Here is a 25,847-nt window from a genome sequence, read left to right on the forward strand (position 1 = left end):
TGTCTGTGTGCCCCCCTGCCCCCGTGAGTGTCTGTGTGCCCCCCTGCCCCGCCGTGAGTGTCTGTGTGCCCCCCCCGGCCCCCTGTTAGTGTCTGTTTGCCCCCCTGCCCTGCCGTGAGTGTCTGTGTGCCCCCCTGCCCTCCCGTGAGTGTCTGTGTGCCCCCCGTGAGTGTCTGTTGCCCCCTGCCCTGCCGTGAGTGTCTGTGTGCCTCCCCTGCTTGCTCCCCCCCTTTTTTGCTCTGCGTTTCACCCCCACTTCCTGCCTCCTTCCCTTCCCCTCCTCCTTCACTTCCATCCTCTTCCACTACCTTCCTACTCCCCTCCCCATCTTCTTTCTCCCTCCTCTCTATCTTCACCCTCCTAGCACTTACTCCTATCATCGGTTCCTTGACTCTTGATAGCAGCTTGTCGGTCTCCCCTCCTCTCCCCCGTGTTCTCCCCTTCTACTCCTCCCCTGCTCTTCAAATCTGTCACCGACATTTTGCTTAGCAGCGTGCCTTGTTCTCCTTCCCCCTCCGTCCCCTGCCCCCCCCACCCTGCCTCTTGTTTACCACCTGCACTGTGTAAATTGTCGTCAGACATAGTAATGTTACTGCTTGCTTTGTTCTCCTTCCTATCCATTATCTCCTGCCTTACTTGTTCTATGGACTTGCACTATCAGAAATGTCGACAGGCCTATTATGATAGTTATTTTCACATTCTGTATTGCTTCAAGGACTTTGCTGAATGTAACTGTATTCTCCTATGTCCCCTCCCTCCTTGAAGCGCTTTGAAACACATTGTGTATAGGCGCTATATAAATAAACTATCATATCATATCATATCATAAAGCTGCATGACACACGAGAGGCATGAGGGTAGGGAGAGGAGAGTTCACCAGGATTCCAGGGACAACATAGATGTTTAAGTTAAAGCTTGGATATGGAATGGAGGACATGGGCTACGGAGGGTTAGGGAGGGGGGAAAGTTTGTTGAAAATGGCAATAAAAATCTTTTTTTTTTTTTTAAGTATTGAGGTCAATAACAAAAGGCAACACTGAGGCTTAAAAATGAATTGAGAGACAGACATATTGCCGGGAAAGAAAAAGCCATTGCCAATGCCTTGTCTCATTCACAGTTGGGAATTCTCAGGAAACGACAACCAAGAGCGGAGCAAAATATGACGCCAACAAGAAATGTTTGGGAAATACAGGACACATAAGAGAAGAGCACGACCCTGGCAGCAAGAGGGTCCGAAAAACAAAGCACTAAACACAAGCAACAGATACTACGAGCATAAAGACAGCTAACAGTATCAAAAGAAAAAACACGAGGACCGCAAATAGAGAATTAACGGATTTGGCAAAAAATGCCTTAGCGACGAAAACGGCAAAAACAGTCTAGTAAGTGCTTTGAAACCTTTAAAACTATAATAACATTTGAAAAGTTAGAATGTATCAACGACCAAGATATCAAAAACCGTCTTACAATGGTCATTTTTACAAAACAAGAAGAAATCATGGACATTGGCTCATCCGACAGCAGTTTCATATCTCGTTAAGTTGGCTCGGGGTATAGATCACCCACATAGATAAAGTATGCCCTAAAAGGACTGGCCATGTTAGAAGTGCAAAACTAGACAAGAGGAGACTTTTGAATTCTGATACATTATTGAGGCTGTTGGAAATATTGGAAAAGATTTGCAACAGCGGCTGAGAAATAAGGCTCTTTAGGGCAGCTTTTGCGCTAGCTTTTTTTGGGGCTTTCAGAGTAAGCAAGCTAATTGCTAAGAATGCATCAGCAGGGGACGGGCTAGCACTGGAAGATGTGTTCTTTTATGATTGTCTACATTGTATTTTGAATGTTTTTAACCACATTGGGCTGTAAAAGATTGTGTTTTTGAGATATGTTTTTTTGAGAGATATTGATTATTGAGAAAAATATAAAATACATTTTCTATATGATAAATGCACTTGTGTGATACCCAGCACCTATTTGGTACATGGACTGGGTGAGTATATAAAAAAAGAGGGAGAAGGGAGATATCGAGAGAAAAGATTTTAAAGAAAGGAGCCACACTGGTTCTTTGGTTTTGACTTTATGAGTGCTTTATGGGCAGAACCTTTGTGTCATTAAAATAGCCCACAGTCTCCTTTTGTTGTTTCAGGAACCATGGAAGCATGTCACCTTAATCCCAAAATCAAAAACAGATCAGTTGGTGAATGGCAGGTTAATCAACCTATATTGCATTGATGACCCTGCACATTCGCCTCTCCTTCCCCCCGACCCTCCACTGGCGTCCTTTATTGATTCACAAAGATGGCAGAGCGTTAAGCAAAAGCAATTAGGGTGACCGGCTGGGACCCCTCAAGAGTTTGAGACCCATTCTTTCTGCATAAGAGATGCCACATCGGCATAGATAGGTGGCTTGTGAGAGAAAAGAGTGAACCGGGATCTTATAGAAGATATATCAGGAAAGATATGGTATAATACCGAATTTCTCTTCCACAGGTGCTCCCTCCAGCCCCCGTCAAGTCGGTTTGGATAGTGGGACACTCATTTGCTGCGGTAGCAGGGAAGTGGCTAGAAGAGGCACGCCACAACACTACCATATCCTGGTGAGGAACCCCAGGCATGCGTTGGGAAGACATACATGACAGGTTATCCGTCTTAATAGGTTTCAGAGATCCACCTAATGTTTTAGTAATACACTTAGGGGGGGAACGAACTGGCCGAACTGGGAAGGAGACATCCAGTAGGAGACATCTGCACATCCCTGGGAAAGAAACCAAGCTATTTATATCCAAACTTGTGCCCAGACGGCACTGGCATGGAGCCAAACATCTAGAAGGAAATTGAACGAAACATTGGCAATATTCTGCAAAAGGAACGGTTTAAACTTGATCAGACATGGTAACATAACATTGGGTAACCCTGACTTTTTTCAGCCGGATGGGGTACACCTGTCTGGGTTAGGTGGATAATTTTACCAATAACATTTTTGATGCACTAGTTGTAAAAGCGTGCGTATAGGTATCTTTTGGGGAGAACCGGATCGGCCGTAGAACCTCGCAGGTGTGGCAGCACGGGTCAGAGAAGAGGAAGCCCACCTTCAAATAAATGACTGCCAGCCAGAAATTAAGTAAAGGAAAAGACTCATGGATTTCCAGGCCCCTCTTGCTGAACGCCTGAGGGGACCTGGGCAAGAACCCAGAGCTTCTGACCGGTAAAAGGATGGCACCGGGATGGACTGAATGATTAGCTCTGGGGAACTAAAGGAAGCAGCTTGCGGCGGGAGTTGGGCCACTCCCCCTGACCGCGCAGTGCCCAAAAGCACACACTTCCAGTTTGCATTTGATATGTTGTCATTAATAAAGCAGGCAGCCAACTGTATCCACTGATCAATAGCATCATGTCCTTTGTACGTCTCATGCCTCTTTATGTCTCTGCTCCACTTATAGTCTAAGCCTTAATGCGCAGCCTCCTCATCAGGTGAGAGTTTGATTAGACTGCTGTGGTGAACCGTTGCCGGTCAAATAAAGTGGACTTCTCAACACCTTATACCAGCAGTGCATGAGAAATGCCTAACAGCGGTTAACAGCCATTGCCTGCCCTCCTCACATCTGGACTGCCACAACATATCACAGGGACCACTCCATGAGTGGATAGTTCACAGCGGTACTCCAGAAATAGAACATTCAAAAAGGACCAGAGCAGCGATTACTTTCCTACATGCTTTTGAAATGATAAGACAGAACCACTGGTTCTAAAATCATCAAAACAATTCATGATATTACCAAATATGGTGGTTATCTTCTGGGAAACCAGCTCGCCACGGCTGCAAACATCGACCTAGTGCCTCCTTCCGTTGGTTCCAATTTAGAGATTCTAGAGCAAACCACAGAAAAAATAAGACGTGACAGCAGATCTGCGTAATTCTGCGTAATCCTAGGACACACATGCACGTAGACAGTCTCTAGGCCTCACTTGACAGCAGATCTGCTCAATCCTAGGACACACATGCACGTAGACAGTATCTAGGCTTCACTTGACAGCATATCTGCCTAATCCTAGGACACACATGCACGTAGACAGTCTCTAGGCCTCACTTGACAGCAGATCTGCCTAATCCTAGGACACACATGCACGTAGACAGTCTCTAGGCCTCACTTGACAGCAGATCTGCTCAATCCTAGGACACACATGCACGTAGACAGTCTCTAGGCCTCACTTGACAGCAGATCTGCCTAATCCTAGGACACACAGGCACGTAGACAGTATCTAGGCTTCACTTGACAGCAGATCTGCCTAATCCTAGGACACACATGCACGTAGACAGTCTCTAGGCCTCACTTGACAGCAGATCTGCCTAATCCTAGGACACACATGCACGTAGACAGTATCTAGGCCTCACTTGACAGCAGATCTGCCTAATCCTAGGACACACATGCACGTAGACAGTCTCTAGGCCTCACTTGATAGCAGATCTGCCTAATCCTAGGACACACATGCACGTAGACAGTCTCTAGGCCTCACTTGATAGCAGATCTGCTCAATCCTAGGACACACATGCACGTAGACAGTCTCTAGGCTTCACTTGACAGCAGATCTGCTCAATCCTAGGACACACATGCACGTAGACAGTCTCTAGGCCTCACTTGACAGCAGATCTGCTCAATCCTAGGACACACATGCATGTAGACAGTCTCTAGGCCTCACTTGATAGCAGATCTGCCTAATCCTAGGACACACATGCACGTAGACAGTATCTAGGCCTCACTTGACAGCAGATCTGCCTAATCCTAGGACACACATGCACGTAGACAGTCTCTAGGCCTCACTTGACAGCAGATCTGCCTAATCCTAGGACACACATGCACATAGACAGTCTCTAGGCCTCACTTGACAGCAGATCTGCCTAATCCTAGGGCACACATGCACGCAGTCTCTAGGCCTCACTTGACAGCAGATCTGCCTAATCCTAGGACACACATGCACGTAGACAGTCTCTAGGCTTCACTTGACAGCAGATCTGCTCAATCCTAGGACACTGTCATGTCTTCGGGTCGTACCTCCGGCCATGTCCCGTCACCCAGTCACAGGACCACTCTCTCTCATTCACCTGTCTCCCGGGACTCGCGCAGGCAACCCAGTCTGGCTTGCGCGCTGGCAAAACAATCGCCATACTCCTTTCAGTCGCGCTTACGGCCGTTTCTCCATTGGCAGTTGCCATGGAGATTAGGCAGCCGCTCGAGCGGTAACACACGCGCTCGTACCGTTGTGGCCCGGTCACGTGACTTGTCTGTACGGTCATGTGCCCCGGGTTCACGGTCAAGTGGCTCCATTCAATGTCACGTGACCAGGAAGTAAACGGTATTTAAGCTGTTCAGTACCTGTACTCCACGCTTCACAGCTGATTTCCTTGGAGACCCTGTCTGGCTGACTTACCCGTGTTACTTACCCGGCTTCCTTGAAACCTCGCTCTTGCTTTTGGACTTCTTGTGGATCACGTTTGGCTGCGGCGACACCGGCTCCTCTGTTCATCACGGCTTCTGACCTCGGACTGAATCACGGACTCCCTCTGGATCTTGCTCTTTGTTCTTCCATTTATTCGGACGGCTCTTCCTGGCTTCAGACCCTTCTTTTGCTCAACGGACTCCTCTTGGATTTCCCAGATCGCCTCGCTGCACGGTGGGTCACGCCTCCCAAGTGGTGGTTGTCATCTGACTGATTGGGACCCTTTACTCCAATACAACCCTCTCCAGGTGGAGACTGGCGAACGACATTTGGTCCTATCCCTGAAGGTGGGTCCCTTGCCTGCGTGAGTCCTGGAACCATCCTCCCCTTCAGGTTCAACGTCCTTTTTCATCAAGTCCCCGGTAAGACTCTGATTGTTCTCTGTTTGAATACATGTAGTGCCCTGCCTGCTTGGATTGTAATCATTGCCTTCTTTCACAGCTGCCTTGGGGTTCCTAGTACTTCGGTTCCGGCTTCGGATCTTCTCCACCTGTGGCCTCAAGGGTTGCACAGGGAGTGATAAGTGATTCTCCCTGTGCGGCACTTGGGGACGGAGGTCTCCTATATCTTCACGACTCTCAACGCACAACAGACTGTGAAGCCTAGTCGTGTAAGATATGGAGGGTGCCGCTGAAGACCCCCTGGCCGCTGTCATCCAAGCACTTACGGTACTACGGGCCGACATGGTGGCTGCTAATGCAGCAGTCCATCAGCGTCTCGACCTATTGCAGAGTGCCCAGCATCCCTTACCCGCAGACCCGGAGCTGGTTGACGCCACTCCAGCATCTGTACCCCTTGCACACCCACTCCCGACTCCCCCGGCTCCCGTTCCGGTGGTCCTACCCTCTCCCTTTCCTTTGGCTGCCCCAGAAAAGTTCCATGGGGACCCGAGGAAGTTTAGGACTTTCCTTAACCAGTGCAAATTGCACTTTTTGTGTCGACCCCTTGCTTTTCCTGACCCCACCACCAAGGCGGCATTCACTCTATCTCACCTAGCCGGCACGGCTGCTGCTTGGGCAAACCCGCTGTTAGAAAACTATCATCCTGCCCTCTATGATTTTTACCAGTTAATATCAGAAATGTCCAGAGTGTTTGACACCAGATATAAAGCGCAATCCCATGATCTAGAATTGCTGGATTTGTCCCAGGGTAAGGGCTCCCTCATCGAGTACATTACACGATTCAATCAACTGGCAGCTGAGACCTCATGGCCCGAAAGCAAAACATCGGTTGTATTCTATAGAGGGCTAAGCAACCCTATGAAAGACGCTCTGGCTGTGGTACCGTCCCTACCAGTTCAGTTCCCGGCTCTGGTGGATTTGGCACTCCAAGTGGACGCACGGCGCTCTGAACGCAGGGCTGAGGCCGGGTTTTCCCAGTCTGCCAGCTCTGCCGTCTCATCGTCTTACTCTGAGCCCACCAGCGAGCCTATGCAAATAGGGGGTGTTAGGAGTCCCATCACCTCAAGGGAGAGGGAGCGCAGAAGGGCTGAGAACGCCTGTTTTTACTGTGGATTGGCGGGGCATTTAGTGAAGGAGTGTCCTCGGAAACCCAAATCCAAGAAACCGGATTTTCGTCCAGCTCGATCCTAGATACGGGGGTAGGATTGAGTTCTCCATGCCCTTCCCCGAGTCACACTCCATCGTTTGGTCGAATCAGGCCTATCCAAGTAGAAGCCACCATACAGCCTGCCCCTGGTATCATTCATCCCGTACAGATCACTATTGATTCCGGGGCCTCCGGGAACTATATCGACATCACCCTAGCCCAAACACTGAACCTACCTTTGATCAACAAACACCGACCCAACCCGGTTCAAGCAGTCGACGGGACTGAGCTTGTTTCTGGTCCCATTAGGCAACAGACAGCTCCCCTCGTCCTGACCATCCAATCGACCCATAAAGAAACCCTCCACTTCGATTTAATATCCATGCCCCAGTTTGGCATCATTATAGGTATACCGTGGTTACGAGAGCACAACCCGCATATCGATTGGGGAACGGGACACATTCATTTCGAATCCGTGCTCTGTCAGAACTTCTGCTTACCTGTGGACAGAGAGACAGACACCCCAGCAGTAGCTCTTGGTGCGGTTGCCCAACTATCAATACTGGGCGACGAAATTCCCCCTGCCTCACACATAGTGGGTTTAGTCACCAATCACATTCCTGTGGTTTATCGGGATTACAGCATGCTATTCGATCAGGGCTCCTCCGAAGTACTCCCTCCTCACCGCCCATATGATTGCCCGATTGACTTGGTTCCCGGGGCTGTGGTACCCTCGGGCCGCATCTATTCTTTATCCGTGTCGGAGGATCTGACTCTTAAAGAGTACATCGATAAAGCGCTGCGCTTGGGTCACATACGACCGTCTAAATCTTCTGCAGCTAGCCCCATATTCTTCGTGCCCAAAAAAGAGGACGACCTTCGTCCCTGTGTGGATTATCGTCGGCTCAATGCCGTCACTGTTAAGAACCATTACCCAATACCACTCATCTCTCCTCTTCTAGACCGGTTAATCCATGCCTCCATATATACTAAGTTGGATTTGCGGGGGGCCTATAACCTCGTCCGCATCCGAAAGGGAGACGAGTGGAAGACAGCCTTCTGTACGCGGTATGGCCTTTATGAGTATACAGTCATGCCCTTCGGTCTATGCAACGCCCCGGCCACCTTTCAGCATTTCATGAATGACATCTTCTCGGGCATCTTGGACATGTTTGTGGTGGTGTATCTTGATGATATACTCATTTTTTCTCACACACTGAAAGAACATGTTCAACATGTATGAGAAGTGTTGTCCCGGCTGTGACACCACTCGTTGTTTGTGAAACCCGAAAAATGCTTGTTCCATGTAACTAACGTGGAGTTTTTGGGGTTTAACATTACACCTGGTGGTCTGGCCATGAATCACACCAAAGTACGGGCGGTCCTCGAATGGCCAACACCAAAAACCCTAAAATCCTTGCAATCCTTCTTGGGTTTCGCTAATTTTTATCGGCGTTTTATCTCTGGGTTCCCTTCTCTTGTGTCTCCTCTCACATCCCTTACCAGTCCTCTTGTTCCGTTCAAGTGGAAGGAGATGCACCAGCAGGCCTTCGACGCATTGAAGAACGCCTTCACAACTGCCCCTGTGCTCCAGTACCCCAACCCTGACCAGCCGTACGTTGTTGAGGCTGACGCCTCTTCCTTCGCATTGGGGGCAATCCTGTCACAAGCCTGTCCCACTACAGGACGGCTTCATCCTGTAGCCTTTCATTCACGCAAGTTTAACCCTGCAGAAACCCACTATACCGTAACCGAAAAAGAGCTACTGGCGGTAATGGACGCCTTTCGAACCTGGCGTCATCACCTGTTGGGGGCCAAACATAAGGTCACGGTATACACCGACCACAGAAACTTGCAAGACCTGGCAGCCCTGAAATGCGTAAACAGTAGACAGGTCAGATGGCACCTGTTCTTCGCCGCTTTTGACTTTCAGATTAAACATCGCTCTGGCTCTGAGCATAGTAAGGCCGACGCTTTGTCTCGCTCCCCTGGGGGGGTTTCGTTACCAGTGTTTCCTGACACACTCTTACCCCGGGGGCATGTTATTTGCACTTGTACACCTCCCCTACTGCTACTAGAGGAGATTCGCTCTTGGGTCAAAAAACATCCCGATCATTTGTCGGAATGGGATCCCACCTTTCACAACGGTCTGCCGTATGTACAGGACCGTCTAGGTCTCCCTACCACTGACACCAGAAACCTAGCCCTGGAGTGGTCGCATGACGCCCCGATCAATGGTCACCCGGGCCAGGCCCGCACCTTGGATCTCTTAAAACGCTGGTGTTGGTGGCCTTCCATGAGACGGGACGTGGGCTGTTACGTCGACTCATGCTCAGTTTGTGCTCAGGGCAAACATCGTAGGGGTCGTCCGTTGGGACTTTTGCGCCCCTTACCCATGCCACCAAAGCCCTGGCACACCCTGAGCATGGACTTCGTGACCGATTTACCCAGGATCCAGGGGTATGACACCGTGTGGGTAGTGGTCGATGTCTTCACCAAGATGGCCCGTTTCGTCCCTTGTCATGGTATCCCTTCTGCCCCTGCCTTGGCCAAGCTTTTCTTTGATTCCATTTTTTGCCTATACGGCCTTCCATCTGTCCTGGTGTCCGATCGTGGCTCTCAGTTCACTTCCCGTTTCTGGCGTGCCTTGACCGCTCTGCTAGGTATCGATGCACGGTTCTCCTCCGCTTACCACCCAGAAACCGATGGTCAGACGGAAAGAACAAATCAGTCCATGGAACAATATCTACGTTGTTTGATGCTGCAGCAGCAAACGACCTGGTTGCAGAACATCCGTTATGCTGAGTTTGCCTATAACAACGCTACACACTCTTCCACTGGTTTCTCTCCGTTCTATGCCATGTATGGTCAGCATCCCCGATTCCTCCCTGTCCCCGACATTTCACCCTCCGAGAACCCTGCCGCAGCAGCCTGCATTCGGGATATGACGACCCTCCATGCCCAGGTCCTCGTTCACCTGCAGGAGGCGCAGGCTTCCATGAAGGCCTCCTCGGACGCTAGGCGTACCATGGCGCCTTTGTATCCCGTTGGTTCCCGGGTTTGGTTGTCCTCCCGACATCTCCACTTGAAGGGCTGTCGCAAGCTGTTGCCCCGTTTCGTGGGTCCTTATGTAGTTTCCCGGGTCATCAACCCGGTGGCCTATCGCCTGGTTCTCCCTTCCTCTTGGCGGGTTCATCCTGTGTTCCATACCTCCCTCCTCAAACCTTGTCCCTCCTCGACACGTCTTCGCCCCTCTCCTGCCCCTGTTTCCCTGGGGGTGCCTGATGTTTTCGAGGTCTCGAACATTCTGGGGTCCCGTTTCCTTAGGGGTCGCCTACAATACCTGGTCGATTGGTTGGGTTATGGTCCGGTCCGAAGGAGCGTTCCTGGGTCTCTGCCTCGGATGTCCAGGCCCCCCGGCTGGTTGCTCAGTTTCATCGAGAGCATCCTTCGTGCCCACGGGGTCGTGGGCCTTTGGGGGGGGGGCTCTGTCATGTCTTCGGGTCGTACCTCCGGCCATGTCCCGTCACCCAGTCACAGGACCACTCTCTCTCATTCACCTGTCTCCCGGGACTCGCGCAGGCAACCCAGTCTGGCTCACGCGCTGGCAAAACAATCGCCATACTCCTTTCAGTCGCGCTTACGGCCGTTTCTCCATTGGCAGTTGCCATGGAGATTAGGCAGCCGCTCGAGCCGTAACACACGCGCTCGTACCGTTGTGGCCCGGTCACGTGACTTGTCTGTACGGTCATGTGCCCCGGGTTCACAGTCACGTGGCTCCATTCAATGTCACGTGACCAGGAAGTAAACGGTATTTAAGCTGTTCAGTACCTGTACTCCACGCTTCACAGCTGATTTCCTTGGAGACCCTGTCTGGCTGACTTACTCGTGTTACTTACCCGGCTTCCTTGAAACCTCGCTCTTGCTTTTGGACTTCTTGTGGATCACGTTTGGCTGCGGCGACACCGGCTCCTCTGTTCATCACGGCTTCTGACCTCGGACTGAATCACGGACTCCCTCTGGATCTTGCTCTTTGTTCTTCCATTTATTCGGACGGCTCTTCCTGGCTTCAGACCCTTCTTTTGCTCAACGGACTCCTCTTGGATTTCCCAGATCGCCTCGCTGCACGGTGGGTCACGCCTCCCAAGTGGTGGTTGTCATCTGACTGATTGGGACCCTTTACTCCAATACAACCCTCTCCAGGTGGAGACTGGCGAACGACATTTGGTCCTATCCCTGAAGGTGGGTCCCTTGCCTGCGTGAGTCCTGGAACCATCCTCCCCTTCAGGTTCAACGTCCTTTTTCATCAAGTCCCCGGTAAGACTCTGATTGTTCTCTGTTTGAATACATGTAGTGCCCTGCCTGCTTGGATTGTAATCATTGCCTTCTTTCACAGCTGCCTTGGGGTTCCTAGTACTTCGGTTCCGGCTTCGGATCTTCTCCACCTGTGGCCTCAAGGGTTGCACAGGGAGTGATAAGTGATTCTCCCTGTGCGGCACTTGGGAACGGAGGTCTCCTATATCTTCACGACTCTCAACGCACAACAGACACACATGCACGTAGACAGTCTCTATGCCTTACTTGACAGCAGATCTGCCTAATCCTAGGACACACATGCACGTAGACAGTCTCTAGGCCTCACGTGACAGCAGATCTGCCTAATCCTAGGACACACATGCACGTAGACAGTCTCTAGGCCTCACTTGACAGCAGATCTGCTCAATCCTAGGACACACATGCACGTAGACAGTCTCTAGGCCTCACTTGACAGCAGATCTGCCTAATCCTAGGGCACACATGCACGTAGACAGTCTCTAGGCCTCACTTGACAGCAGATCTGCCTAATCCTAGGACACACATGCACGTAGACAGTCTCTAGGCCTCACTTGACAGCAGATCTGCCTAATCCTAGGACACACATGCACGTAGACAGTCTCTAGGCCACACATGCACGTAGACAGTCTCTAGGCCTCACTTGACAGCAGATCTGCCTAATCCTAGGGCACACATGCACGCAGTCTCTAGGCCTCACTTGACAGCAGATCTGCCTAATCCTAGGACACACATGCACGTAGACAGTCTCTAGGCTTCACTTGACAGCAGATCTGCTCAATCCTAGGACACACATGCACGTAGACAGTCTCTATGCCTCACTTGACAGCAGATCTGCCTAATCCTAGGACACACATGCACGTAGACAGTCTCTAGGCCTCACTTGACAGCAGATCTGCCTAATCCTAGGACACACATGCACGTAGACAGTCTCTAGGCCTCACTTGACAGCAGATCTGCTCAATCCTAGGACACACATGCACGTAGACAGTCTCTAGGCCTCACTTGACAGCAGATCTGCCTAATCCTAGGGCACACATGCACGTACACAGTCTCTAGGCCTCACTTGACAGCAGATCTGCCTAATCCTAGGAAACACATGCACGTAGACAGTCTCTAGGCCTCACTTGACAGCAGATCTGCCTAATCCTAGGGCACACATGCACGCAGTCTCTAGGCCTCACTTGACAGCAGATCTGCCTAATCCTAGGACACACATGCACGTAGACAGTCTCTAGGCTTCACTTGACAGCAGATCTGCTCAATCCTAGGACACACATGCACGTAGACAGTCTCTATGCCTCACTTGACAGCAGATCTGCCTAATCCTAGGACACACATGCACGTAGACAGTCTCTAGGCCTCACTTGACAGCAGATCTGCCTAATCCTAGGACACACATGCACGTAGACAGTCTCTAGGCCTCACTTGACAGCAGATCTGCCTAATCCTAGGACACACAGGCACGTAGACAGTATCTAGGCTTCACTTGACAGCAGATCTGCCTAATCCTAGGACACACATGCACGTAGACAGTCTCTAGGCCTCACTTGACAGCAGATCTGCCTAATCCTAGGGCACACATGCACGCAGTCTCTAGGCCTCACTTGACAGCAGATCTGCCTAATCCTAGGACACACATGCACGTAGACAGTCTCTAGGCTTTACTTGACAGCAGATCTGCTCAATCCTAGGACACACATGCACGTAGACAGTATCTAGGCTTCACTTGACAGCAGATCTGCCTAATCCTAGGGCACACATGCACGTAGACAGTCTCTAGGCCTCACATGACAGCAGATCTGCCTAATCCTAGGACTCACATGCACGTAGACAGTCTCTAGGCCTCACTTGACAGCAGATCTGCCTAATCCTAGGACACACATGCACGTAGAAAGTCTCTAGGCTTCACTTGACAGCAGATCTGCCTAATCCTAGGGCACACATGCACGTAGACAGTCTCTAGGCCTCACTTGACAGCAGATTTGCCTAATCCTAGGACACACAGGCACGTAGACAGTATCTAGGCTTCACTTGACAGCAGAATGCCTAATCCTAGGACACACATGCACGTAGACAGTCTCTAGGCCTCACTTGACAGCAGATCTGCCTAATCCTAGGGCACACATGCACGCAGTCTCTAGGCCTCACTTGACAGCAGATCTGCCTAATCCTAGGGCACACATGCACGCAGTCTCTAGGCCTCACTTGACAGCAGATCTGCCTAATCCTAGGACACACATGCACGTAGACAGTCTCTAGGCTTCACTTGACAACAGATCTGCTCAATCCTAGGACACACATGCACGTAGACAGTCTCTATGCCTCACTTGACAGCAGATCTGCCTAATCCTAGGACACACATGCACGTAGACAGTCTCTAGGCCTCACTTGACAGCAGATCTGCCTAATCCTAGGACACACATGCACGTAGACAGTCTCTAGGCCTCACTTGACAGCAGATCTGCCTAATCCTAGGACACACATGCACGTAGACAGTCTCTAGGCCTCACTTGACAGCAGATCTGCTCAATCCTAGGACACACATGCACGTAGACAGTCTCTAGGCCTCACTTGACAGCAGATCTGCCTAATCCTAGGGCACACATGCACATAGACAGTCTCCAGGCCTCACTTGACAGCAGATCTGCCTAATCCTAGGACACACATGCACGTAGACAGTCTCTAGGCCTCACTTGACAGCAGATCTGCCTAATCCTAGGGCACACATGCACGCAGTCTCTAGGCCTCACTTGACAGCAGATCTGCCTAATCCTAGGACACACATGCACGTAGACAGTCTCTAGGCTTCACTTGACAGCAGATCTGCTCAATCCTAGGACACACATGCACGTAGACAGTCTCTATGCCTCACTTGACAGCAGATCTGCCTAATCCTAGGACACACATGCACGTAGACAGTCTCTAGGCCTCACTTGACAGCAGATCTGCCTAATCCTAGGACACACATGCACGTAGAAAGTCTCTAGGCCTCACTTGACAGCAGATCTGCCTAATCCTAGGACACACATGCACGTAGACAGTCTCTAGGCCTCACTTGACAGCAGATCTGCTCAATCCTAGGACACACATGCACGCAGTCTCTAGGCCTCACTTGACAGCTGATCTGCCTAATCCTAGGACACACATGCACGTAGACAGTCTCTAGGCTTCACTTGACAGCAGATCTGCTCAATCCTAGGACACACATGCACGTAGACAGTCTCTAGGCCTCACTTGACAGCTGATCTGCCTAATCCTAGGGCACACATGCACGTAGACAGTCTCTAGGCCTCACTTGACAGCAGATCTGCCTAATCCTAGGGCACACATGCACGCAGTCTCTAGGCCTCACTTGACAGCAGATCTGCCTAATCCTAGGACACACATGCACGTAGACAGTCTCTAGGCTTCACTTGACAGCAGATCTGCTCAATCTTAGGACACACATGCACGTAGACAGTCTCTATGCCTCACTTGACAGCAGATCTGCCTAATCCTAGGACACACAGGCACGTAGACAGTCTCTAGGCCTCACTTGACAGCAGATCTGCCTAATCCTAGGACACACAGGCACGTAGACAGTATCTAGGCTTCACTTGACAGCAGATCTGCCTAATCCTAGGACACACATGCACGTAGACAGTCTCTAGGCCTCACTTGACAGCAGATCTGCCTAATCCTAGGGCACACATGCACGTAGACAGTCTCTAGGCCTCACTTGACAGCAGATCTGCCTAATCCTAGGACACACATGCACGTAGACAGTCTCTAGGCCTCACTTGACAGCAGATCTGCCTAATCCTAGGACACACATGCACGTAGACAGTCTCTAGGCCACACATGCAGGTAGACAGTCTCTAGGCCTCACTTGACAGCAGATCTGCCTAATCCTAGGACACACATGCACATAGACAGTCTCTAGGCCTCACTTGACAGCAGATCTGCCTAATCCTAGGGCACACATGCACGCAGTCTCTAGGCCTCACTTGACAGCAGATCTGCCTAATCCTAGGACACACATGCACGTAGACAGTCTCTAGGCTTCACTTGACAGCAGATCTGCTCAATCCTAGGACACACATGCACGTAGACAGTCTCTAGGCCTCACTTGACAGCTGATCTGCCTAATCCTAGGGCACACATGCACGTAGACAGTCTCTAGGCCTCACTTGACAGCAGATCTGCCTAATCCTAGGGCACACATGCACGCAGTCTCTAGGCCTCACTTGACAGCAGATCTGCCTAATCCTAGGACACACATGCATGTAGACAGTCTCTAGGCCTCACTTGACAGCAGATCTGCCTAATCCTAGGACATACATGCACGTAGACAGTCTCTAGGCCTCACTTGACAGCAGATCTGCTCAATCCTAGGACACACATGCACGTAGACAGTCTCTAGGCCTCACTTGACAGCAGATCTGCCTAATCCTAGGGCACACATGCACGTAGACAGTCTCCAGGCCTCACTTGACAGCAGATCTGCCTAATCCTAGGACACACATGCACGTAGACAGTCTCTAGGCCTCACTTGACAGCAGATCTGCCTAATCCTAGGGCACACATGCACGCAGTCTCTAGGCCTCACTTGACAGCAGATCTGCCTAATCCTAGGACACACATGCACATAGACAGTCTCTAGGCTTCACTTGACAGCAGATCTGCTCAGTCCTAGGACACACATGCACGTAGACAGTCTCTATGCCTCACTTGACAGCAGATCTGCCTAATCCTAGGACACACATGCACGTAGACAGTCTCTAGGTCTCACTTGACAGCAGATCTGCCTAATCCTAGGACACACATGCACGTAGAAAGTCTCTAGGCCTCACTTGACAGCAGATCTGCCTAATCCTAGGACACACATGCACGTAGACAGTCTCTAGGCCTCACTTGACAGCAGATCTGCTCAATCCTAGGACACACATGCACGCAGTCTCTAGGCCTCACTTGACAGCTGATCTGCCTAATCCTAGGACACACATGCACGTAGACAGTCTCTAGGCTTCACTTGACAGCAGATCTGCTCAATCCTAGGACACACATGCACGTAGACAGTCTCTAGGCCTCACTTGACAGCTGATCTGCCTAATCCTAGGGCACACATGCACGTAGACAGTCTCTAGGCCTCACTTGACAGCAGATCTGCCTAATCCTAGGGCACACATGCACGCAGTCTCTAGGCCTCACTTGACAGCAGATCTGCCTAATCCTAGGACACACATGCACGTAGACAGTCTCTAGGCTTCACTTGACAGCAGATCTGCTCAATTTAGGACACACATGCACGTAGACAGTCTCTATGCCTCACTTGACAGCAGATCTGCCTAATCCTAGGACACACAGGCACGTAGACAGTCTCTAGGCCTCACTTGACAGCAGATCTGCCTAATCCTAGGACACACAGGCACGTAGACAGTATCTAGGCTTCACTTGACAGCAGATCTGCCTAATCCTAGGACACACATGCACGTAGACAGTCTCTAGGCCTCACTTGACAGCAGATCTGCCTAATCCTGGGGCACACATGCACGCAGTCTCTAGGCCTCACTTGACAGCAGATCTGCCTAATCCTAGGACACACATGCACGTAGACAGTCTCTAGGCTTTACTTGACAGCAGATCTGCTCAATCCTAGGACACACATGCACGTAGACAGTATCTAGGCTTCACTTGACAGCAGATCTGCCTAATCCTAGGGCACACATGCACGTAGACAGTCTCTAGGCCTCACATGACAGCAGATCTGCCTAATCCTAGGACACACATGCACGTAGACAGTCTCTAGGCCTCACTTGACAGCAGATCTGCCTAATCCTAGGACACACATGCACGTAGAAAGTCTCTAGGCCTCACTTGACAGCAGATCTGCCTAATCCTAGGGCACACATGCACGTAGACAGTCTCTAGGCCTCACTTGACAGCAGATCTGCCTAATCCTAGGACACACATGCACGTAGACAGTCTCTAGGCCTCACTTGACAGCAGATCTGCCTAATCCTAGGGCACACATGCACGCAGTCTCTAGGCCTCACTTGACAGCAGATCTGCCTAATCCTAGGGCACACAGGCACGTAGACAGTATCTAGGCCTCACTTGACAGCAGATCTGCCTAATCCTAGGACACACAGGCACGTAGACAGTATCTAGGCTTCACTTGACAGCAGATCTGCCTAATCCTAGGACACACATGCACGTAGACAGTCTCTAGGCCTCACTTGACAGCAGATCTGCCTAATCCTAGGACACACATGCATGTAGACAGTCTCTAGGCCTCACTTGACAGCAGATCTGCCTAATCCTAGGACACACATGCACGTAGACAGTCTCTAGGCCTCACTTGACAGCGGATCTGCCTAATCCTAGGACACACATGCACGTAGACAGTCTCTAGGCCTCACTTGACAGCGGACCTGCCTAATCCTAGGACACACATGCACGTAGACAGTCTCTAGGCCTCACTTGACAGCAGATCTGCCTAATCCTAGGACACACATACACGTAGACAGTCTCTAGGCCTCACTTGACAGCAGATCTGCCTAATCCTAGGACACACATGCACGTAGACAGTCTCTAGGCCTCACTTGACAGCAGATCTGCCTAATCCTAGGACACACATGCACGTAGACAGTCTCTAGGCCTCACTTGACAGCAGATCTGCCTAATCCTAGGACACACAGGCACGTAGACAGTATCTAGGCTTCACTTGACAGCAGATCTGCCTAATCCTAGGGCACACATGCACGCAGTCTCTAGGCCTCACTTGACAGCAGATCTGCCTAATCCTAGGGCACACAGGCACGTAGACAGTATCTAGGCCTCACTTGACAGCAGATCTGCCTAATCCTAGGACACACATGCACGTAGACAGTATCTAGGCTTCACTTGACAGCAGATCTGCCTAATCCTAGGACACACATGCACGTAGACAGTCTCTAGGCCTCACTTGACAGCAGATCTGCCTAATCCTAGGACACACATGCACGTAGACAGTATCTAGGCCTCACTTGACAGCAGATCTGCCTAATCCTAGGACACACATGCACGTAGACAGTCTCTAGGCCTCACTTGACAGCAGATCTGCCTAATCCTAGGACACACATGCACGTAGACAGTCTCTAGGCCTCACTTGACAGCAGATCTGCCTAATCCTAGGACACACATGCACGTAGACAGTATCTAGGCCTCACTTGACAGCAGATCTGCCTAATCCTAGGACACACATGCACGTAGACAGTCTCTAGGCCTCACTTGACAGCAGATCTGCCTAATCCTAGGACACACATGCACGTAGACAGTCTCTAGGCCTCACTTGACAGCAGATCTGCCTAATCCTAGGACACACATGCACGTAGACAGTCTCTAGGCCTCACTTGACAGCAGATCTGCCTAATCCTAGGACACACATGCACGTAGACAGTCTCTAGGCTTCTTGTTAACCTTTCCAGTCTTTTTGCAATTTACTTACTCTTCCTACTAGCAGTTACTGTAAAGCACTATAATGTGCAAACACCCCTCCCGGCCCACATTTTTAACATCAAATCTCTATTTCAAGATATCATCATATGCTCTCTTTTTAAATGTTCTTGGTGGAGCTGTACTCGCCTGTTCCCTGCAAAGAAGTCCCCTGACTAAACTTGGTAACCTATAGTGGGGTGGACAAAGGGGCCATGTGGCACCCCAAGCTAGTGGATTCTGGGACTGGGGTGCTTATATGGGGGATCCAGAGGCAATCCTCACTGGGCCACTGACCTGGGGCACTCGTAATGGATTGGTGGAGGAGTGTATCAAGGGTAAGTAGATTATTTATTAAAATGCCCTGGGCACTGGCACACAATGTCCCCAAAGGTGTCCACATGTTCTGGCACTTCTGCCACATTGTCATATGGGCAATCAAAGGCTGTATGTCTGTGTGATCCACAAGTCGCTGTTTTGAATACCAGCGAGACTGACTCAGCCCTTCATTCTGACCTGGGTGATAAATGGAGTACCCATTTCTACTGGGTAAGTACACATCTTACATGGGGTGTCTACACTCTGCAACAGTTTCTCTCCCACACAAACCTAATGTCGAGCATGATCCTGTTCTTGGAGTTCTCACAAAATCCCCCCTGGGAGCAGCTGAGAAGACCCAAACCGGATTCAAACAGCAACACGACACCCATAACAACAGAGACCCGCATCCCAGGGCAGCAGAAACCTCACCACCGAAAAAGAGAATCAAAACTCCAGTCTAGACACTCGTTTAGGAGCAGACAGTTGCTAGATAGTTGCGATTACCATTCGGTAGCACTAACTAAGAGGTACGGGCACCTGGGCTAGGGAGGGAACGCACGTGAGGCAAGAGAGAGGGACGGCCTTCGCGCCATTTCCCAGACCCCTTTTCCAGCTGGTGAATCCTATTGAACTATCTGTTTATTTTCTATACTGAACAATCTACACTAAAGGAAGAATAGCCAGTTTCCCCTTTTCCTGTCATTCCATATAACACAAGTGAAGTTTCCTGGTGACTCTGCAGTCTTTGAGGGCATCTGTAACAGTTTGCGTTTAGCTAAAATAATAAAAGAATCAAAATGCACAATTCCATTTTTACCAAAATACAAAGAGACCCAAGAAAATCTACTCTGAGTTGTCAAAGGACCGGTGCAAGATCACAGTTACAAATCCTAACAAAGCAGACTCAGACTTTTCACTCTTCGCGGTAGGTAAACTGAAGTTAAATGAAACAAGGGTTTTAACGCTAAACAAATGTTTACACAGTTTGTGAATTTCGCACAGTAATTTGACATGACTATTATACACAGAGACGTACCCTGATAATAAGGAAGGTAACGGGGTCAGGGGAGGCACGGGAAGCCAACCGACGACCACTGTCTGAATCAGAAACGTCGTCTACGTACGAATGGGAAAAAAAAAGAAAGTAAACTTGATAAATCTGAACTGTGATATCGTGATCAAGAGAATAAGGGAGGTGAATGCAAGTGAAATGGTGAATGCAAGTGAAATATTAATAAAGAATTATATCAATGAAAGCGAGAACCAATATTAACAAATCTGAATACTTGCAATGAAAGAAAGCTAATAATACTGATAGCCAAAAGGGCTCATAATAAAGCAGACACATCTCTACCCTGGCAAGGGGGGAAACCAAATCATTTGTGAAAAGCAGAAGAGTGGGAGACAAGAAAGAAAATGATGAATTGGAGGCCAGGGTAGCCTTTAATATGAGTCAATCTGAGTCGATGCGAGGCACTCGTAAGGTGGAAAGTAAATATTCCAACCTGAGGAAAAAGGTATACAAACTGATAAGAAGAGTCGCCAAAGACTATTGAAAAATTGGATATCAAGAAAACGTTATTTTTAAAATGAGAAGAGCAGTGCGGAAAACACCCAGCAGGAGAAGGGAGTCATTCTAAATAGTTATGTGCATTCTGCTTCATTCATGGCTGCATTAAGAAGAGGAGTTCACAGACATAGGTGTTGGCAGCATCATATTTTGTGAGAGTATGAAAGTTATAGAGTTACATGGTGGGAACATGATGGGGCAGATTCGTGATCCCAAGAAATGCATAGCTTCTGCTGATGCTCAGCCAGCAGGGGGAGGGGCGAGCTTGGAATGCAGAATATGGGCCTCATTACAAGATTGCCGCTAAGTTTACCTAGTTTCTGTGATGCCGATGCCACAGTTTCCGGCAACCTGTGGTTCCGGAATGAACAGATGATTAAGGGTTGTCGGGCACGCGTATTCCGTCATGCCGGAAACGGCGGCATCAGCATCACGGAAACACTGTGAAAAGTTGCCAAAACAGACAACACTGTTGACCTTGGTGCCGGTGCCCCCGGATCCAGCATCGCGATGCCACACCCAGCGGCGCCAGAAACTGCGGTACCACAATTACTGTGACCGGAAACAAAGTGATCGCCGGAACAGGATTACAAAAACACGCTTCACTGCAATCTACAACTACCAGGCGACATCCACCCCTCCTGACTGAAGAAATATCACAAGGAGCATGTCATCTTGCATCTGTGAGACCCGCAATAGTAAGCCGCGCTTTTCAGAGGTCGAGCTCAACATGCTTGCGGACACCATTGTCCTGCATGCAGGGGAGTTATTCTCCAATGATCAGCGCCGCCAAACCCAGCTGCGCAAGAGGATTATATGGGACGAGGTGGCACAGAAAGTGTCAGCAGTGGGGACACCACCACGCACAGTGAGAGATTGCCATAAGCGCTGGGACGACCTCCGCCTAAGGGTCCGGAATCTCCTCTCTGTACAGCGGAGCCAGGGCAAGGCCACAGTTGGACGTAGCTACTCACCAATAGGTTTGATGAACTGGGAGGGGAGGTGCAGCAGTGTGCTACACCTGGAGTCAATAGAAGGGGTTGGCGCTGAGGAGGCCGGAGCACCCGAAGAGGCCGGTGAGTAAACGTAACCCCAATGTAATGACCATCAGCCCTGGCCACCCTGCTCCGACCAGTCTACCAACATATCACTGAAATGGGAATTGCAACGTCCACAACACCCCCAAAACACCCCCCCCTGCACATGAACCAACATCCAGGTTGCATTCATGGACATACACCCTGGCCCCATAACAATGACCTATGTCTGAAAAACATGCTGAAGACTGCACCGGCCCTCTGTACTGCCAAGTGCACAAGCATCTGCACCCACACAGACACACATCACCCAGCCACAGCATACTGTATGTGTGCCCGCCGTACACAGCAATGCTGACCCCCATCTCCAGCCACACATGACCACCCTTGCACGCAATGGCAATGACATGTGTCCCCCATGTCACAAACCAAATGCACATACTGGCCCTGCAAATGGGTAAGCCATCAAGCCCATGCTTGCCCCATCAATACCACCCCCATCCCCACCCCAACACCCCACAGCCCAACCAGCCAAACCCCCCAACACCGTACCCAGCAAGTGCCAGGACACCACGCCAGTAGCCCCAGTACAGCAGTCTACCATGTATAAACATCCCACATCCTGCAGCTCAGTACGCACAAAAGAAGCATGTGTGCACCATGCCATGTACCACACCATGTCCACAATACAGCATGGCCACAACCAATATAATGCATGCATCAGTGCTTCTTGAATCCACACTGCTCCCTAACATCATGCCTTTCTGACACCCTCAGGCACATCATCTGACAGTGAAGTAGGCCAACCAAGCACCTCAAGGGGCACCAGACGCCACAGCTGCAATACAGCACAGACCACCACCACCCAGGACACCACTGCTGCACCCATCCAGGCAGCTCAACCTGCTGCTGTCACCACTGCTGCACCCATCCAGGCAGTACTACCTGCAGTGCCGCTATTGACCACAGGCCAAGCAGCAGGAGGAAGTACACTACCCCCATCACAGCAGCCATATGCAGGTGGGCAGGATTCCAGCACAGAGGACGTAGCGAACAATGCTGGAGACACCACAGGGGATACCAGCGACCACATGAGCTACGAGTGTACTGAATTCAGCCCAATTAACCCCATGTGCCCACAACGCCACAGTGTCAGGGAAATGGACAGCCGTCTGCGCCGTATTGACGAACGGCAGGATGGCTTAACTGCACTAGTGCAGCAGCACCTTGAAGAGGCCCAGATGATGAGGGAAACTGTGCAGGCCACTGGCCATCGCTCTGCACTTGCCCTTGGACATGCCACAACTGCCACCGCACTGATGGCCAAGAGTGTCTGCGAGGGAAATAGCATAATGTCCTCCATTGCTGAGACTATGGCAATGTCCCTTCAGGCGTCCCAGGATAGACGTGCCAATGAGCAAACACACATGACATCCACGAGCTCCACGCCCGCTGGTTCAGTGCATAGCAGTCCAAGGCGTAGGTCGATGTGCCCGTCGGCCATACCACACAGTGGCCTGCCTGGTGGCAAGAGACCACGTGAATAGGCCAATGACGAAAATATGCCCTGGATGTGTCTTTGGCAGGGTCTACATGGACAACGTGGCACAAGTTGGGGAGCTGGCGTGGGGAGGGATAGTTGGGGAGGTGGAGTGGGGAGGGATAGTTGGGGAGGGGAATTGGGGAGGGATAGTTGGGGAGGAGGAGAGGGGAGGGATAGTTGGGGAGGAGGATTGGGGAGGGATTTGTCCAGCTGAGCGTGGGAGAGCGGTCGCCGGCAGCCCATGAGGGAACTGCAGGCCTTGGATGCCCTTCCTGGCCCATCGGGCCCCCGTGAGTGAATCGGCACCTTTTGTTTGTTTTTCATCCGCGCTCTGAGTGCGTTGTCTGTTCCTGCTCCCCCCCTCCCACTTCCTGGTCCTCCTCGTGCTCCCGCCTCCCTGCCCACCCACCCCCCCCTCTGATTGGCTGTGTGGCTGCCTTCCCTCTGGGCTACTCGACGCCCGCTCCCCACGCTCGCTTCTTTGTCCAGCTGAGCGTGGGAGAGCAGTCGCCGGCAGCCCTTGAGGGAACTGCAGGCCTTGGATGCCCTTCCTGGCCCATCGGGCCCCCGTGAGTGAATCGGCACCTTTTGTTTGTTTTTCATCCGCGCTCTGAGTGCGTTGTCTGTTCCTGCTCCCCCCTCCCACTTCCTGGTCCTCCTCGTGCTCCCGCCTCCCTGCCCGCCCACACCCCCCCATCCCCTTCCTCTCCTCCCTCTTCCTATAACCACCCCCCTCCTGGGCAGCCCTCTGCCCGGCAGCCCCCTGCGGCTAAGGGCCCCTAGGCCAAGGGCGACTCCTACAGTTGCGGCTCCCTGTGTGTCTGCAGGTGTCCACAGGGGACGCTTGGCGCCAGTACTTGCTATCCGCGTCCTCGCCCACCCCAGCTACACCAGGCAATTGCACTTGCTTGTTGTCCTCACCTCACTGTGTCACAGTTGTGGTAAACTAGGGTTTTTCTCCCCCCGCAGGACTCTCAAACTTAGGTGGCCCCACCACTGTGTACCTAATTTGCATACCGTTGTCTGTTCTGAAAATGTGGTAAACCAGGGTTTTATCCCCCCGTAGGACTCTCAAACTTAGGTGGCCCCACCACTGTGTACCTAATTCGCATACCGTTGTTTGTTCTGAAAATGTGGTAAACTAGGGTTTTCTCCCCCCTGCAGGACTCTCAAACTTAGGTGGCCCCACCACTGTGTACCTAATTCGCATACCGTTGTTTGTTCTGAAAATGTGGTAAACTAGGGTTTTCTCCCCCTGCAGGACTCTCAAACTTAGGTGGCCCCACCACTGTGTACCTAATTCGCATACCGTTGTCTGTTCTGAAAATGTGGTAAACCAGGGTTTTCTCCCCCCGCAGGACTCTCAAACTTAGGTGGCCCCACCACTGTGTACCTAATTCGCATACCGTTGTTTGTTCTGAAATGTGGTAACTTGTGCTTGCCGCTCTCTTCCTGTCTGCGTGCTCTTGCATCGTCTGTCCTCCCCCCCACCCCATCCTACTCCATGGTGATCTCTATCTCGCCTATCTTCTCTAACTGCTTCTCTATTGACTATCCTGCTCTCCTCACTAAATCTGGTAGGAAAAAGTTTAAAAAGGACATCCTGGTCTCCAACCCAGGCCTCCCTTTTGCTGAAACCTACACTAGTGCCTGCTCTAAGGAAACTCTCACTGACATCCTCTTTTTCGTGCCTTCGCCTGACCTATGGACCCTTCATATGGTCTCCGTGCTCTCTCCTTTTTCCTCTTCTCCCATTAATGGTGGCACCCGTTGGGATGTCCTCTTGGCCTCCTTCCACTCCTCTAAGGCCATCATTAATGTCTACGCTAATGGGACCGTCTTGGTCCAAGGCCCCCAGGCCAACCTTCACCTCTTTGATAGACGCTTCCCACGCCTCATCAACTTCCTTTCCTCTCCTGCTGTCCCCCCTCCTCTGTCCTCATCTACCTTGCCTCTACCCTCCCTCCCTGCTCCCTCTCATGCTCCTTCTTCACCTCCTTCTTCTACACCTCCGCAGGGCGTACCTCTGATCTGTACCCCTCCCCGGAAGGCTTTCAAGGTTGCAACCGCCTCCACATTGCCACTCTTAACTCTCGCTCTGCCATCAAGATTTCCTCTGATATCTGTCACCTTCTCGAGGAACAGGACCTTGACGTCCTCGGTCTCACTGAGACATGGTTCACAGCCAGCTCTGTCACTAGCTTTGACACACTCCTACCTGATGGTTACATGATCCTCTCCGTTCCCAGGCCTAACCGTGCTGGGGGGGGTGTTGCCCTTATCTTCCCTGAGTGGATTCCTGCCACTGTCATTCCTACGCAGACCTACTCCTCTTTTGAATGTCTTGTCTGCCGACTCTCTCTCTCTCCCAGCCATTCCCTTACCGTGGCTACCATCTATCGGCCACCTGGTCAAATTTACCCCTTCTTCTCTGAGTGGGCTGACCTCTCCTCCTCACTCCTGTCTGCTACCACTCAACTCCTCTTTCTTGGTGACTTCAACATCCACCTGGATGCCTCCTGTCCCCCCACTGGACTCTTTC

The 25,847-nt window shown here is 51.0% G+C and overlaps 1 protein-coding gene across 3 annotated transcripts in view; it reads right to left on the bottom strand.

The window, feature by feature from the left end:
- The window catches only part of LOC138452988 (NACHT, LRR and PYD domains-containing protein 3-like), a 415,916-nt gene that overhangs the window by 36,109 nt on the left and 353,960 nt on the right, over window positions 1-25,847 (bottom strand). For 2 of the 3 annotated variants that reach the window (XM_069605372.1, XM_069605371.1), the window contains exon 9: window positions 3,777-3,867. The exons of the other annotated variant lie outside the window; for it this stretch is intronic. In XM_069605372.1, coding sequence (XP_069461473.1) covers window positions 3,789-3,867 — 79 coding nt within the window. In that variant the 3' untranslated portion in view covers window positions 3,777-3,788. The remainder of the gene's footprint in view (window positions 1-3,776; window positions 3,868-25,847) is intronic. 3 annotated transcript variants of the gene reach the window in all.

Source organism: Ambystoma mexicanum, chromosome 4p (assembly GCF_040938575.1).
Source record: "Ambystoma mexicanum isolate Mex_15411 chromosome 4p, UKY_AmexF1_1, whole genome shotgun sequence".
Lineage (NCBI taxonomy): Eukaryota > Metazoa > Chordata > Amphibia > Caudata > Ambystomatidae > Ambystoma > Ambystoma mexicanum.